The sequence below is a fragment of the Cervus canadensis genome, chromosome 4 (genome assembly GCF_019320065.1).
Source record: "Cervus canadensis isolate Bull #8, Minnesota chromosome 4, ASM1932006v1, whole genome shotgun sequence".
NCBI lineage: Eukaryota > Metazoa > Chordata > Mammalia > Artiodactyla > Cervidae > Cervus > Cervus canadensis.
Genome location: NC_057389.1, coordinates 21731071 through 21747239, shown reverse-complemented (window position 1 = coordinate 21747239; position 16169 = coordinate 21731071). Strand labels below are relative to the sequence as shown.

Genomic DNA, 16169 nt, shown 5'->3' with positions numbered 1-16169 from the left:
AACAGCGGACATATGGGCACAGGATAAAGATCTATTGTCTAAAAGTGAAATGGCAAAAACTATTATGTTGTTTTTTAGAAATATCAAAGTGATAGATGTTATATAAAACTGTGGGGACTTCCCTGGCTGTCCAGGGGTTAAGACTTTGCCTTTCAATTCAGGGGGTGTGGGTTTGATCCCCAGTCAGGGAGGTAAGATCCCACATGCTGTGGGGCCAAAAAACTCAAACATAAGACAGAAGCGATACTGTAACAAATTCAGTAAAGACTTAAAAAATAGTCCACATTAAAAAAAAAAATCTTTAAAAAAGTTTGAAAAAAAAAATACTGTGATAGCTTTCCCCACCAAATTTTCATTTAGTAGCTCATAAGTAGAACTTTAAAAAGATAAACCTATACTTTACTAATGATTATATTCTTATATCACATCTGCATGGAAGGCAGTATGACAGAAAGAGAAGAACATGGGGTATGGATTCAGGGGATCCTAGATTTTAATGCAGATCTGCTATTTATTAGTCCTGAGAAATTAACTTATTCAAATTTGATTTTTCTCCGAGTTTGACTTTTCATTTATAAAATGGTGATAGCACCTACTCGAGGTTGCTGCAAGGATTATATAAAATAACATATGTACAATATTCAGTTCAGTTAAGCTTTGCATTTAAAGTAGAAGCTCAATAAATCTCAGTTTTTATCCCTTTCTTGCCTGACTTATAGGGAAAGAACTTACAAAATATACCTGTCTTAGTGGCTCAGAGTCTACTGATCAAGGTTATTTGAAGATCTTACTACAGTGTTCCTGATAGAAAGATAAAACTGAACTATGGAATCTCCACTGATCATTCTTTGGAAAAACACAGCATTTAGATATTTACCAGCTGACACCAGCTAGTCAAAATCTACTAAGCTTCAACTTGGATAATTTTTCTTTGTAATATCTGCCAATGTCTCACCTTCTATTTTATGTTTATTGATTGCCTCACTAAAAAGTACTTCAAATAAAATACAGCTAGTGTTTTCATATTTGATTATCATACTACTTTAGAAACTTTTTTTATTCTGGTTCATTCAGATGAGTCATGATTAGTATTAGGGATGAGCTAAATAAAGACTCTCTTTTGGAATGGATATAAATCATCACTATTAATTATACAGATTTATACAAAATGTCTTTTAATAATTCTCTTAGATGTAGTTTAGTTATGCAGACATACTTGCACATTGGTATTTGTTTAGTGAAATAGGTTACAGAGGCATTCAGTGCAGAAGGCACTGACCCAAAATACTTTCATATATCTAAAACCACTTTTAATCAGACTTTCATGACCACAAACTGTAGGTGGAATGTCTCAATACAGTATGGTTTCTGTTGTACTCAAACCTCAGAATTTAGCACGTTACAAAACTCACCATCAAAGTACATTTCGGCACAGAAATATCATTAAAGCCACTATTTGTGTTTACTTTTAGGTACTCCTCAACATTTGTGTAACCAAATAGGCTGCTGGATAATGCATACTTATTTAATAATACCTGTCAAAAAAGTCAGTGCATATAGCTTCTTTTCATTAAAACTGCAGACTGAAATGATGATAACTGTACTAAAGCATTTAAGAAAATATCTTCAAAATCTACTCTTAATTGTGCTAAATTTAATTCTGTATTATGTTCATATTCTTCATAGCATACTCAAAATGTATTTTATAATGCTTCTTCTCATTGTTCACAGTTAGATAAAATTGTTTTTGAGCATTAAGCTTTCTTAAGAGAACTGGGATATTACTCTTCATTTAAAATATGCCACTCAATGACAAAGATTGCAATTCAGAGCTTTTACACTAAAATATAATAATGTATTGTAATGATTACATTTTTCATAACTTGAGAATAGTTTGTAATGGGGACAAGTCCATTTCTACTTCAATAACATATTCGAACCTTAGGTGACATGGAAAACTGTTTTTACAGTAGTTAGGCAAAGAGATTTCTCTTTTCCAGTGCTACATCAATCAAGGTGTACCGAGAAGAGAATAAAACCAATACTGTTTAAGTGGGCACTACAATTTACATTCAGTTTTCAAAATCAAAGAGACTTCACATGTAACATACGTATGGAAAGCAAGACGACTCTGTAAACATTGAGCATTTTATGTTTCTTTCTCTTTACCTCTTGAAACAGCCCCAAATGTAATAATGATGATGTTTTTCATCATTTCAGTATTAAGTTGTTTATTAGCCTCGGGTTTTAAATCCTAGCCTAGGGGCAGGGATCACACATCTCATGCTGACAATTACTCTAGAACTTATTAGGTATGAATCAGGGCTTGGAATTAGAATTTTAAATTGAGAAAAGGCACATTCATGAATTATAGAACTTTTGACAAACCTTTATTATGAGACTTATTCTAATATTACAGAGTTGACTGGTTGTCTGAGTTTGCTTCTCCCTGAAGACACCATGTCTGGCCTCACAAAGACTGACCAATAGATACTCAATCAACGAATGGAGTTTGGAATGGTGTTTTAAACTCTGAATGTCTTAATAAAATTTTCCACTAAAAGTAGATACTTTTTAAAACTTGTGTTTTTAATATATTATTTTTTCCTGAAGTAAGAAAAAATAATTTAAAAAGCGCAGAAAAAAGTGGACTTTATTCCTTGCCCTGATGACTCACCATGAAAGACAGACAAGTGTGAAGGTAAAAACTAAACTTTACAATCACAGGAAACAGAAGTAAAGGGGGAGGATCTAAGAGTTCAAATGACTGCATTCAACTGAGCAAAAATTTATTGAACTTTCTAATGAGTTCAGATTTTTAAAGAACATATATTTGGCAAAGCATTTGATGAAATCCTCATCACAATATTATAGATTTGAGATTAGCTGGTAGCAATTTAGATGATTTAAATATGAATTAATTAACCAGTGTTAAGTTTAAAGACAGTCTCTTGCAATGGCCCATGGAGCTGAGTAACTTTCCTGTTTTTCCTTTTTTCCATTTTTATCATTGGTGTAGAGGAAGATGTAGCTGCCGTGTTTATCAAATCTGCATACAAGACAAGTCTGGGTAATAACCCAATACATGGAAGAGTCTCTATCCATATATAGCTTCCTCTACATACTGGAAAGCTGGGTCACAAATAAGATAACAAAGATAATGTTAAAGATTTCATTTGTATTTAAAAAAGAATTATGTAATCTCAGGCTGGAGGAAAACTAACGTGATAGCTGATTATGGGAAAAGGTTCTAAAGTTATAGTGTTTCACAGTGGGAATTAATTATCCTAATGATCTCTTTGTTAGTCAGCACCAGCTAATCTTTGGTACTATATTCAGCTCTGAGAATTTTAAGAAGACATTGACGATACCGACAAAATTAGAGCATCTATAGGATGGCAAACAAGTTGATGTATGGTCTGAGAATAATTTTGCAGGAAAAATCATTGAGGGAATTTGGAATGTTAAGCCAGAAATGCCAAACACTTTCCAAGATCTGCAGACTTCATGGCCATGTGAAGAGGCAGATGAGTTATTCTGTCTTATTCTATAGAGTGGAGTTAGCAAGCACTGCTGAAAATCATAGAGGTTCAAAATAAAAGGGAAATCTAGTGATGAGAACTGTCGGACAGCGGACTTAGCCTCATGAAGTTAAGAAGCAGTTCTTTCCTGAATATGTTCAAGTAGGGCTGCGTATCAAGGCAGGTGTAGAAGGCGTTCCTGAATTAAACAAGAAGCTGGACTAGAGATCTTTAAAATATTTATTCCAGATTTTAGATGTTCAGATTCTATGCCTATGTAGCACAGACCTTTGGGTGAAGGGGAAGTTTGGAGTGAATGAAATACGATTTCCAACAAGAATCTATTTCTGCAATTTCATTTTGTAGAATGCTTTATATTTTGGTTACTCAATCTCATCAATATATTACCATAATCACTTCTAATTTTCATATTCCAAGAAATAAAACTAGATCACTTTCTTTTTGCAGTTAGAAGAGATATAAAAAAGACTCTAAAGAACTGGAGTGGACAGTATTAAATTATGTATAGCACAGAAAAACAACTGTCCAGATTGATAAAATAACAAATTCACATTGTTAAAATATTTTGAAAGAAGCAGTATCTATACATTGTTACTGAGGCTCTGTGCTGTGGAAGCAAAAACATGGGAACTGAAAATCAAGTCTAAGCTCTGCCATGTATGATCTGTGTGTCTTTGGCCTTGGGTAAATTGTTTAACTTATCAGTCCCCTGGTATCCTCATCTGTAAAGTGAAGGTAATAACAGGCATCCTACAGAGTTATGATGAGAGTTAAACTAAGGAACACACAAGTGTCAGAGACTTGTTGACTGTGAAACATGGTACAAGGTAGGTAGTATTTCTTTTCTGAAATGTGAGGCTCAGTCACTTCTTATTATATACTGTAAAAGACTGCTCTCCTAAGATCTGCTAGCTTGTTTCACCATTATCATGTTTAAGAGTTTCTCTCTCAACTAAACCTCAAGCTTCACTTGAAGGCTGGAACATCTCCTGTTTGCTCTTGTAAACTGAAGTCCCAGACCAATGCTTGGCTCAATATTTGTTGAATGAATAAATGGGTAGATGGATGGAATAATTATTCATTTTTTTTGGTAATTCAAAATGAATCTCTATGCAAGCTCAAACTATGTTAATAGGAAATTTGCCACTAAGGGAGAAAATTTCACATAGTTATTTTTCTTTCTTTTTGTCACATTAACTTACAGTTTACTGTAAGTATGTTTTTAAACATACATTTGGTAAAAATGAATAGGAGAAAAACTGGACTGGGTCAGATCTTGTGTGGGGGCTTGTTGGTGAAATTGAAGCATATATTTTTTTATAATTGTTTTTAGATAAGAGTGTTGACTTTGGTGACTTTTTTTTCTAAGAAGTTCAAAGACTTTGTAAACTATCTTGCTACATCTGACAGCATCTCTTTGAAGTTATTATTTGGCACAGTTTATCATCCCCATTTCTCAGATGATACTGCAAACAAAGGCATGAATTGCCTTATTCCAGGGTCACAAAACTAGTCCTTGATGAACCAGAAATAGAGCCCTCTTCACACAACATCCATCTTTCTTCCCATTAGTCGGCATTCCTTCCCTCTTTTAGATAACTGTGCATTTTAGGGGCTGAAAGTCAGCACAACATGGACCTTGACAGCCACTCATCAAGCATTGTACAAGTACACCAAGAACTGGCAGCAATTCTGAGGAGTAGAAGAACTTATTAATTAGTATAAGGATAGCTTTCTAGGCTAAAGTAAAAAAACAAACAAACTAAAATACGAACACCGAAAAGTTGGTTTCTAGGTTCTGACAATAAACCAAAGCTCCTTTTGTGTGGACTCCACAGTCGCCTCTGTCCTCAGACCTCCAGACTGGATCGCTAAAGCCAGTGAGAACCACATGCATGCGCTAGCGGGCACACACTCGTTCTATATTTATGGATGTTTATTTAAATTTCACAAAATGAGAAGCATTTTGGTTGGTAGCAAATACAAGCCTGTTTACAGCCGGAATAAAAGAGGTGGGTCTCTGATTTACTCACAGTCAATGTAAATAACAAGTTCTAAAACAGAGGACAAGTCCCGTGTCATTTCCTACAGGGCAGGGAAATTAGACAGACGACTGGGTAACAGAAAGGGCATTTAATAATGAGTCTCCACGCCACACGCAGGCCTCTGTTCACCCTCCCAATCCTGGCTCCATTCATAAAGTCACCTCAGGAGAACTTTCCTGCCACATTTTAACGGTGGGAGTCCTTGCACCTTATAGGCAAGGATAAATGAAAGGAAAAAGACCTTCGGGAAACAGCAGCTATTCACGTTTATGAGAATAACAGAGACCTAACTCTAAATGACTTCAGATGTATTACCAAGGGGAGCAAGGGTGACTTTATATATGGATATCCAGTGTTTCTTCCCACCAATCAGAATTTTTCGTCCTGATCTTAATTGAACTGCTCAATGAGTAGAGAACTTTTTACTCATTTCAACTCATAAAGTAACAGTAGTTTCATAGTTTGGGACTAATAAACCTAGCTACTTCTATTTTCAGACCTTTGAGGTTTTGTTTTTTTTTTCAAAGAGAGTCACGATGAATACAACTGTCATCTTACGAAAATATTTTAGATCCACCCCTCCTCACCCACAGCCTAGAGAATCTCTCCGCTTCCTCCCAGTTAAGGAAATGGAGTGACTAATGAGGAATGAGATGGGCAGTTGGCGGATACAATGCGCTCTCTAATCCAGAGAGCATCTAGGTCTTCCTCTGTGTTTAAAGGGTTAGCGATGGAGTCAAGAGTCTGCCACGACAATCTTTAATTGAAAAAAAAAAGGGAAATGCCCTCTTAAATGCTCTTTTTCTTCCCCTGGCTTGTTCCTGACAGTAAGTAATGGTGCGACTGTTCTAAAGTCTTCCTCTTCAATTTTATTTTGTTTAATTCAGTCTGTCATTAGAAAGGCTTGCGAGCTTTAGGCCTGATGATTACTTTCGGTGGGAGGAAGTAGGGCCACTGCAGACTTGTGTTCTAGACAAGCGCTCCTTTATACAATGACGGGGCCTGCCACCATAAATGAAAGGCTCTTTAAAGAGCAGAGAGGGACTCTTTTAAGCAGAGTGCTACCATGTGCTTGTAACCCTCCAGCATAACTTGCGAGGATGAGACAGCAGTGTGTTCTGCTGCAAAGAGGACTATTGTCCTCGTTAGCCTCCAGCAAATTGAGCCCCGTTTCGCTGCAATGCAGTAGGATTTCCAAAGGGTTGCAGGCAATCCTTCCTAAAATTCTGAACGTCATAAAAGGATTAAAATAGGGGGGCTCAGCGTATGGAATTTAGAACTCTACCGACCCCCTCACCCTAAGTCAACACCCCAGCCCTCAGAACGGGCCTTTAAATCTTGTGCCTTGCACGCTATTTTGAGGAAATGTAATAAAAGCATGGGTTAAACTTGAGTATCTATTAGCAAATTCAGAGTCTGAGTTTTAAAACTTGTCATGGCTGATTTCTGATATATTTATAAACACGAGGACAAGGAAGATGATAAACTATAATGATTACATTTAGGATTTAAAAGATTTCATTGTGGTCCACTTTCAAGCTTAAGAATGTTTTGGATTTTGAAAAGAGGAGACTAGATATAATGCAATATGTTTTACGTTTTTTAATACATGCTGTTGAGGTCTGCTTGGTTTCTTAAGAGGCTGATTTACATTCTAAATTCAATCTGCAGATGCAGTCATGAGACAAATACTTATTTCTCTTTATCTTGTATACATGAAATATATCATTTGAGTCTGAAAAGAATCAAATAAACCAGATTAATATTTTGGGGTCAAAAACATGTTTACTAGTTTAACAAAGCCAGAATGTACCTAAGGTAAAGGTCAAAGACTACTTCATTCCCTGCTGAGCAAATGCTCAGGAAGCACATTTGTCTATGTTTCCTGTCATAACAGGAAGAGTGTAACTTCTTCCTTTCCACAATGGCTTCAGTTTTACCTCCCAACTCCAATATTTTCTCCCTCAGGGCCTTCCAAATCAATCCTTGCAAGACAGAAGGCAGGAGGCTGTCTCCGTTGTAGTTTCCAAACAGTTACATTTGTTGAAATGTTATTTAAATGTTAGTGATTTCTTAAGCTAAGCTGTTCCAACTTAAAATTAAAAGTCAAATATCCAAACATTTAGAGTGGTTCTCTTATTCCTATTAGTGGTCCAACATATTTCAAAAGAAACACAAATACATATTCCATACTATGGAATTTCATTTACTTTAACTATGTTGTTATTTTTTTCGCCCCCCTCCAAACAAAGTCATTATTCTCGGTGGGGGCGGGGGTTCCACCTGTCTTCAATAAGACTATCTGGGATGTAAGCTTTAAAAATACTTTTACTATAATAATTTTCGAAGGAGCTCATTTTAAATGAATAAATTACAATCTTAAAGGAAGTCTAGACTGCAAAGTACAAGGCTTTTGAAACAATTAGCAACATGTTCTTTAATCTACAGTTTGGAAGAAACTTCTTGGTTTATGACGTATATACGGTCTATTTATAATGTTAATATTTTTAGTGCTGGTTTCTCAGTAATACAATGTCATAGAAAGTTTGTGCATTTGCCGAGCATAGGGCATTTGCAGCACGCAGAACGATGTGTGCATGCACTCAGAGGTGGAAGGGGCCATTCGGTGCCAACTTGCTACCCAGAGGGAGGGAGACACGAGAAATATAAGCGTTGAAATTTTTGTAAATTACAGTTTTAAATGGAAATTGTATGAGATACACAAATTAGAACTGAAACAACGAAAGTCTCGAAGCCTTCAAGTTCAGAGCTTAGTTCTTAAATCCAGAGACAGAATTCAAGAGTAGACAGTTATCCTTTTCCTTATGAACATTTTGGGCTCTCTTGGACTTCTCACTAAAGTAAAAACTAATGAATAGTTACATGGCAGTTCAGATAATACCTTTTTGGCAATAAAGAAACAGATCTAGCTGTAAAAGTGTAAAATGTCCCACACCACATGGAATGTACAGAAAATGTGCTGTGTACTATCTCTGTGATTCGTCTACAGAGCTGGGCGATCATTTGTAAATTGTTTTCAAACTGACAGGAATAGAACAGAAAGGAATGGCTTGATGTCACAGCTGCTAAACATACATCTGAGCTCTTTGGTTACACTTTCTTTGATTTGGAATCTTGCAGAAGTAGTTTGTGACTTTGCCTTTCTGGCTTTCTTTTTCAGTCTCTCACCAGTGAATTTCAACTCTGTAATAAAAACTTTTCCTCTTGGTGATTTTATGAACAAAAGAGTGATTTCATTTATATGCATAGGGAACCTCTGAGCAGGCATGCACAGGCTGCATCAAAATACCTTGCAATCGAATTCTGAGGTGCACTGCTGTGTCCTAATGCATTGCCATGATATATCCTTTTATTGATTCATTTTATAAAATTAGTTTAATGAAAAAATTTAATATGAATTTAGCAGTGAGCTGTTAAATGGTATTGAGGGAAAAGTGGTATCATCATCACCATCATGAGTTATTTCCAGGTTTATTCTGGATTTAGAGATTTTAAAAAACCCAACACTTTGGCACTGATTGAACTTTTTAATCACTTAATTTGAAAAAAAGGTTCCCGATATTCACTGTCTAACATGGATAATGCTTCTATTGTATTTAAAGCATAGTTTCCTCTCAAATAATTTGTATTTGCTTGACATGCATACAAGCAACTGATAGGTCTGGAAGTTCTGTTTGTGAAGATGACAGAAGAAAAGTGTGCTTGGATGACTCTCTTCTAACTCTTGGCTTAGAATTTATCAAAAAAATATTTTCTTGAAGCAATTTATTTATATTTCTATGTTATCCAATTCCTCACATTTAAAGATTGAATCTATCTCAACTTCAATAAACTTTATACTAGGTTAGTAGGCTGCAACTCTCAAGTTTAGCACCGTAATTAGCCCTTTTATTCCCTGATATTCTGGATATTACCTTGAAGGAACTTAACAGTAAAAATTCCATTGAAAATTTTAGTTAAAATTCGAAGAACCTAAAATAGAGAAAAACTAGGAAAATTAAGGTGTAAAACTTCGTTTTTCAAAAAAGAGTCATTTGAGAAAATCAATGCACCTCTTTTTTTTTTTTTTTCAGTTTAGTTAGAAAATATCAGGTTTAGTTTAAAAACCTCAGTACGTAGAAACTGTCAGAGACTGCATCTACACTGAACATATTTCTCTAGTTTTTTTTTTTTTTTTCTGAGCCCACTTAAAATCACCATAAGTCATGTAAGGAAACTGGAGATAGGGACATAAGAAAAGGGAAAAAGTTACAAAATGTAACAGCTATGACTAATCCCCTTTAGTCATAAGGGGATTCTCCTATTCTATTAGCAGGAGAATGTTGCTAATTGTCTTTAATTTGTGCTCCAGATACTGCACTGATAATTACATGAAATTTTGTTTGCTGGCAAAAACTGTTAGTGTGCCAGGTCTGATGGAAGAAAAGAATTTAAGCCATTTAATAATCTTTATGCTTTAACTTACTATATTAGGTCGTAACTGGGTTCTTTGGCAAATATTTCTCTCTGGTAGTTACTCAAATATGTAAATATCTTTTTTAGAACAAGTCACACAAATAAATTTGGGTGTGTCTCTCCTATCCTCTCAAAGTGGAAAAGCTGAAATTTTAAAATACAAACACATTAAGTAAACAGGTTTAGGTTAAGCATGCCTGATTTTCATATATCTTTTTTCTTGATGTAACAGATATAACAGATTTCTAAGTATATTCTGTTTGCAGGAAGAGTCATATGAGGACAAAACTCATTTAAAAATCTGGCTGTTTCAGAAGCACATAACAACTGGTACCATATGAAGGAGGCTAAGATTATTGCCTAATTGATGAAGGTAACTCACAGGTAAGAACAAAAAATGCAGGTGGAGAGACTTGAAATTGTAGTGTGACAATACGCTGCAAGCTAGAAATGATAAAAATGGTGACAAGTAGTTCAGAATAATTTGGTCAGGAACATACATTTGAAAGTAAGTCCCACAAGCATAAGAAACTGGGAAATTTCTTCTCCCCATCCTTGGCACGAGCCCTGCCCTGCGAATGTTCTGTGTGATTTTTCTTCCTGTTCACTAGCCATCCTCTGCCATCCTGGCTCTCGCTTAGAAATGAATCTCTTGCCCTTTATTAGCTTCCACAGGCTCCTTTGTGCCCCAACTCTACTGTTTCGGGCTCCCCTGCTGGCATAGTGGTGAAAGAATCTGCCTGTCCGTGCAGGAGAAGCAAGAGCCTCGGGTTTGATCCCTGGGTTGCAAAGGACCAACCCAGGCTAGTGGTCATGCCCGGAAAATCCCATGGACAGAGGAGCTTGGTGGGCTACAGTCCATGGGGGTCACAGAGTCGTGCATGACTGAGCAGGCATATATGCCCTACTCTGCTCCACTTTTCCTTGCATCTCCCTGACACCCTTTCGAGTGGGTAACACCCGCTTGAGATGAATGGTTCAGGTACCATTCCTTAGGGTGCTCTCAGCACAGGAGTTGTTTGAACAGAAATCACATCAACTATAATAACTAATGGCTCAAAGACCTCGAGGCTTAATAGGAATAACTAATAGGTGAATTTCTCGGGCACTCATCGCATGCTAGGTGCTTTACATTCATCCTCCATTTAATTATCTCAATGACCCAATGAAGCAGGTACTATTTTTCAATCTTCCCCTCTACTGATGAGGGAAGCAAGGCTCAGAGGGGTCAAGTTACTTGCTGGAGGGTCACACAGCTAGTAGCAGGCAGAACTCAGGCCAGAACAAGGTTTGTGTGTCTTTAAAAACTATGCTCTTCACCATGATATGCTGGACGCGGGATGATGTATGTAATGGGGGAAAGTAATGACATAAAACTAGGCTCTAAGCCATTATCTTCTACAGAACGCAGCATGACGTAACTGAAAAACAGCTTACTTTGTTTTTGAATCTGAAAGATTTGGGCTCAAATCTTGGCCACCTCCCAGTGTTAACTCTCTGACTTCAAACCTCTGCATGATCTGGGCCCTGCCTAGCATCTAAACCTTTTCTCTCGTTTCTCTGAAGTTACACACAGGAGGCTCAAGTAAGTTCCTTGGGGCGTTCCTTCTTCCACTCCTCAGCCAGCTCTTCCCTTTCTCAAGGAGCTTTGCAAACACTGTTCCCCTGGAATGCTGTCTCCTGCCGAACTCTGAAACATCTCTTTGCTCCCATCTTTCAGCGTTTCCTCAGGGAAGCCTTTCTCCCACCCCCAGTCTAAATAAAGCACCTCCTGTTATTCTTTCATAGCATGTGGGTAGTTTCATTCATAACACATGTGAACCAAATTTTTGTTATATATTTGCATATCTCACGTCTGGTTCATCCGACTAGGCCCACAGGCCAATCCTGCCTGCCTCCCGTTTTTGCCAGTAAAGTTTTATTCAAACACAGACACGCTAAAATTCGTGTATGTGTTGTTCTTTGTCGCTTTTACTCCAAGGGTAGAACTGAGCATCTGAGACAGAGACCGTACGGTTCACAAGGTCAAAAATATTTGCTATCTGGCCCTTTACAGAACCAGGCTGCTGACTTCTACTGCAGACAAGAAGCTGAGTAAGATTCAATTGGCTTATTGCTGAGGACTTCATGTTAGGCAGGTTGCAAACAAATGATATTTGCTGACTTAATAAATAAATGAATTATTCAGCTATAAATGGAATTAATGAGGATTAAATGGAATAATAAATATGTAGTTCTTGGTACACATAGCTACTTTCAAATTATTTGAAAACTTCTGGGAAACAAATTGACAATTCATGATTTTATTTTTATATAGTAGCTTAAGAAATCACCTTGTTTAGGTTAGAGATTGAGAAATAAGTGCTTTTCATAAACTTGGAGACTCTGGAAAATTTTTTAAAAAACAAGCTGTTACTTTTTCCCTTCTCTAAACTATTTTATGTATATAATCAGAGTTCTTGAATTTTAGCTGTTGCCTACTGCCATAATGAAAAATAAAGTAAGGGCAAAATTCAATTTAAACAGTCGGCCGTTCTGTTTTCCCACAGTTTTATTTCTTAATGATATACAACTTATCACATCAGCTCTGTAATATTTCATTTCACACTTTAAGCCAGTATTTCTTATTCTGGAGAAACACACCCTGTTCTGTATAGCCAAATAAACACCTGCGATGGCAGGGCAGGCTTTTACTGCTTTTGAGAAAAGATGACAGTGAGCTATTGTATGAGGTTCTATTAAGGAGTCTACAGTGGGGGGAAGCTTCCAGAAGGGCAAAGCGGTGAATGCTTTTCTTTTCAACATCCGAACACACACTTTAAAGGGAGCCTAGGTTAGGGGTGTCTCCTCACTTTGGATGACATGCTGTTGCAGATTTGCTGGTGCTGATTATTAGAAGTGACCTACATCTTCTAGGCTCTCTCCCAAATGGCTCTTATGATCACTCTTGCAGTAGATGAGAGGCACGCAGATGACTATTTTTAAGTGAGATGGCTGTTTAAGATTGTCAATAGCCACTTACAATAATCACTGGAATATATATTAAAACATGGAAGTTATCAATTTTACTAATTCTATTTAAGAGTACTGAATCACAGGGCCAACTGAACCCAAGAACTGAAGAAAAGACTGTGTATGTATGTGCTACTGGGCTTAGTCATGTCTGACTCTTTGCCATCCCATGGCTGCAGTCTACCAGGCTCCTTGACCATGGAATTTTCCAGGCAAGAAGACTGGAGTGGGTTGCCATTTCCTTCTCCAGGGGATCTTCCCAACCCAGGGATCAAACCCATGTCTCCTTGCATTGCAGAAAGATTCCTGACCTCCTGACCCATCAGGGGAGTCTTAAGTAAAGACTACCCAGATCCTACATTCTATAGAATAAAACCAAGGAATTCGTCTTCAGGATTAAAAAAGATAAGACTAACTAAACTGAATTTAAATAAATTTTATTCTCTTAAAAGTTATTACGACTTCTAACACTGGTGAGAGTGACAGCAATTGTAGATGCAGCTATATTTAAATTATGAAGAAACGTTCACTTGTAGCTCAAAAGTTAGTGTTAACATTCTTGCATGCTTATATGAGCTTCATATTTCTTTATAAAGCATAATGAAAGCTCATGACTTCAACCTGCAAAAACTTTCTCTTGTCTTTGTAAGCAAAAAGAAGATACAATAAATTTCATGAACCCCCATATTACCTGGTATTATTAATAAAGTGTAGATGCCAATTCATATATATTTTTGACTGCACCCCAAATAGGTGCTAGCCCAAACAGTAAGGTCTAAATAGTTAGTGGTATATGATGTTCAATATTTCAGTCTTAATTTCAATTTCAAGCTATAAATCAATTAAAAATACTGTGGGTTTTTTTTATATTGACAGAATTATTGCGTTTTGGCTTGACCCATAGCAATAAACAATGTTTAGGAAAACACTGAAGGAATCTATCATAAAGCTTAGCATTATTCATCCTTTAGCTCAATTTTCGCCAAAAATAGTTCAAGTCATATGTACCTTAAACACAGTAATTTAAAGGAGTATAAACCTGAAAATCTCAAGTTTCTTTATCACTTAATGGCATACTGGCTTTGATGGCATAAATAACAACTTGCATTCATTATAATTCATACATGTAGCAATAAAAAGTTTTAAAGCACAAATAAGTTCTAGTCTCACTTGAAGGTCCAAGAAGACAGAAAGGCACAGTAGGGAAGAAAGAACATTTTTATATGGGGGAAATTAGTGTGGCGGGGCTTCCCCAAGGCTGTCCTCTTAGCTTTCAATGGGCAACAAGCAAGACACTCTCCTCCACCAGGGTCAAGGAATGTCTGTTCTGTAGGTTCCATTATTCATTGCAACGGTTGTAATCTGGTAGTACTGTCTCTTAGAACTGGTATCTGTTATTGATTGCATCCATCCTAATGTTAATTTAACATTAACAAACCACCCAACTATTCTTTTTTTGAAGAAAAACAACAAATTTATTAATATTTCTGTATTCACAAGGGGCTTCCCTGGTGGCACAAACAGTAAATAATCTGCCTGCAATGCAGGAGACCCAGGTTCTATCCCTGGGTCAGGAAGATCCCCTGGAGAAGGGAATGGCTACCCACTCCAGTGTTCTTGCCTGAATTCCATGGACAAAGGAGCCTGGCGGGCTATAGTCAATGGGGTTGCAAAGAGTCGGACATGACTGAGCAACTGACATATACACTGATACTAATTCACAAGGTCTCACAGAAAAGAAATGAAACTCAAAGACGCAGTTAGACACTGGAACTTATATGCTCTTTTTAACAAAGGAAAGATGGTTTGAGCTTCAAGGGATGATAAATCATGGGGAAGCGATTAGGAGATCCATGGGAAACCAATGGAAAATAAGGGTCACTTTAGTAAAAGCTTTTTAAATGCAGCTCCATCTTGGCCACACAGATCGTCTTACTTCACCTAACTAAATCTGCTCTCCCCAAGTGTGAAGAAAAATAGAGTCGAATCACAAATATTCATAATATACAAGTCTTTGCTGAATAGAGCACTTGGATGCATAAAGTCTTTAGAATAGATTAACTGTATCATAAAGTATCACAGGAGTTCTAAAAGCAAATTGTAACATCAGGTGCCTCTAGGTTTATAAAACTCAAGGGTTTAAAGGAAATGGTATGAACTGATGGTTCTTGCCTGCATGTTTGAAGGTGCTAATGTTTTGTGGGGATATCTTCTTTGTTGTTGTTAGCACAATGTTAAATATTTTGAACGTATTTCAAAGTCTCTTTCACTGTGAACAGAATGAAAACTATTTTTATACAGGATATTTAGCCCATATTATAAACCTTTAGGTGGAGGACCACAAAAGGCCTCATTCCCACTAATCTAAGAATATCTTTATTTGGTGATGCATGCAGTAGAGCAATATTATGCTTATTAACTCAATTATTAAGCTATTTATGTTACACTAATGCAGCTCCCATTTAAAATTAATGTTGACGTAAAAGGTGAATAATCATGAATGTGTAAAGTATATGTTTTACCCACAGGATGAAATTAACCCTGTACATATAAGAGAATATTAGCACTTAGATAACATTTAACTCACTAAATCTTTTCCTAATGGATAAGCTCAAAATGCTTTCAATACCCTTAATGTATCTGTGGGGGGGGAGCGGAAATGTAATAAACAGTCCATGTAAATAATAATACCAAAAAAGTTTACCCCACTCACCTGTCTGTTACGTTCATCCATAATCCTCGTAATCTGAATCTTTTTTCTCCCCATAGTCCCCGTTTTTCTTCTCTCTCTCGTCCCTGAAATTATGTATTTTTTCCTTCCTTTTCTTTCTCTTTCCTGTTTCCTCCAAACAAATCTCCTTCTTCAGCACTTGCACAGCTCAGTTCCCAAATCCCTGCATTCGTTCCTGCTGAACAAAAAATAAAAATTAAGCACTATTTTAACAGCAAGCCACTTTCATAAGAACTATCACTTTCTATTTTTTTTTTTAATTCTGTGGAACTAAACAAATCAAATGAACAGAAAATAAGTATTTATTAAAAGTACATAATATATCGCATGCAGGAGCATATCAAGTAGAAATGGTTTGTTTTT

The 16169-nt window shown here is 36.5% G+C and overlaps 1 protein-coding gene across 14 annotated transcripts in view; it reads right to left on the bottom strand.

Moving 5' to 3' along the window:
• MEF2C (myocyte enhancer factor 2C) overlaps nucleotides 1-16169 on the bottom strand; it is a 174527-nt gene that overhangs the window by 81938 nt on the left and 76420 nt on the right. For 9 of the 14 annotated variants that reach the window (XM_043464692.1, XM_043464689.1, XM_043464687.1 and 6 more), the window contains one exon: nucleotides 15789-15984. In XM_043464692.1, coding sequence (XP_043320627.1) covers nucleotides 15789-15842 — 54 coding nt within the window. In that variant the 5' untranslated portion in view covers nucleotides 15843-15984. The remainder of the gene's footprint in view (nucleotides 1-15788; nucleotides 15985-16169) is intronic. The other 5 variants (XM_043464690.1, XM_043464688.1, XM_043464686.1 and 2 more) reach the window with 1 other exon arrangement.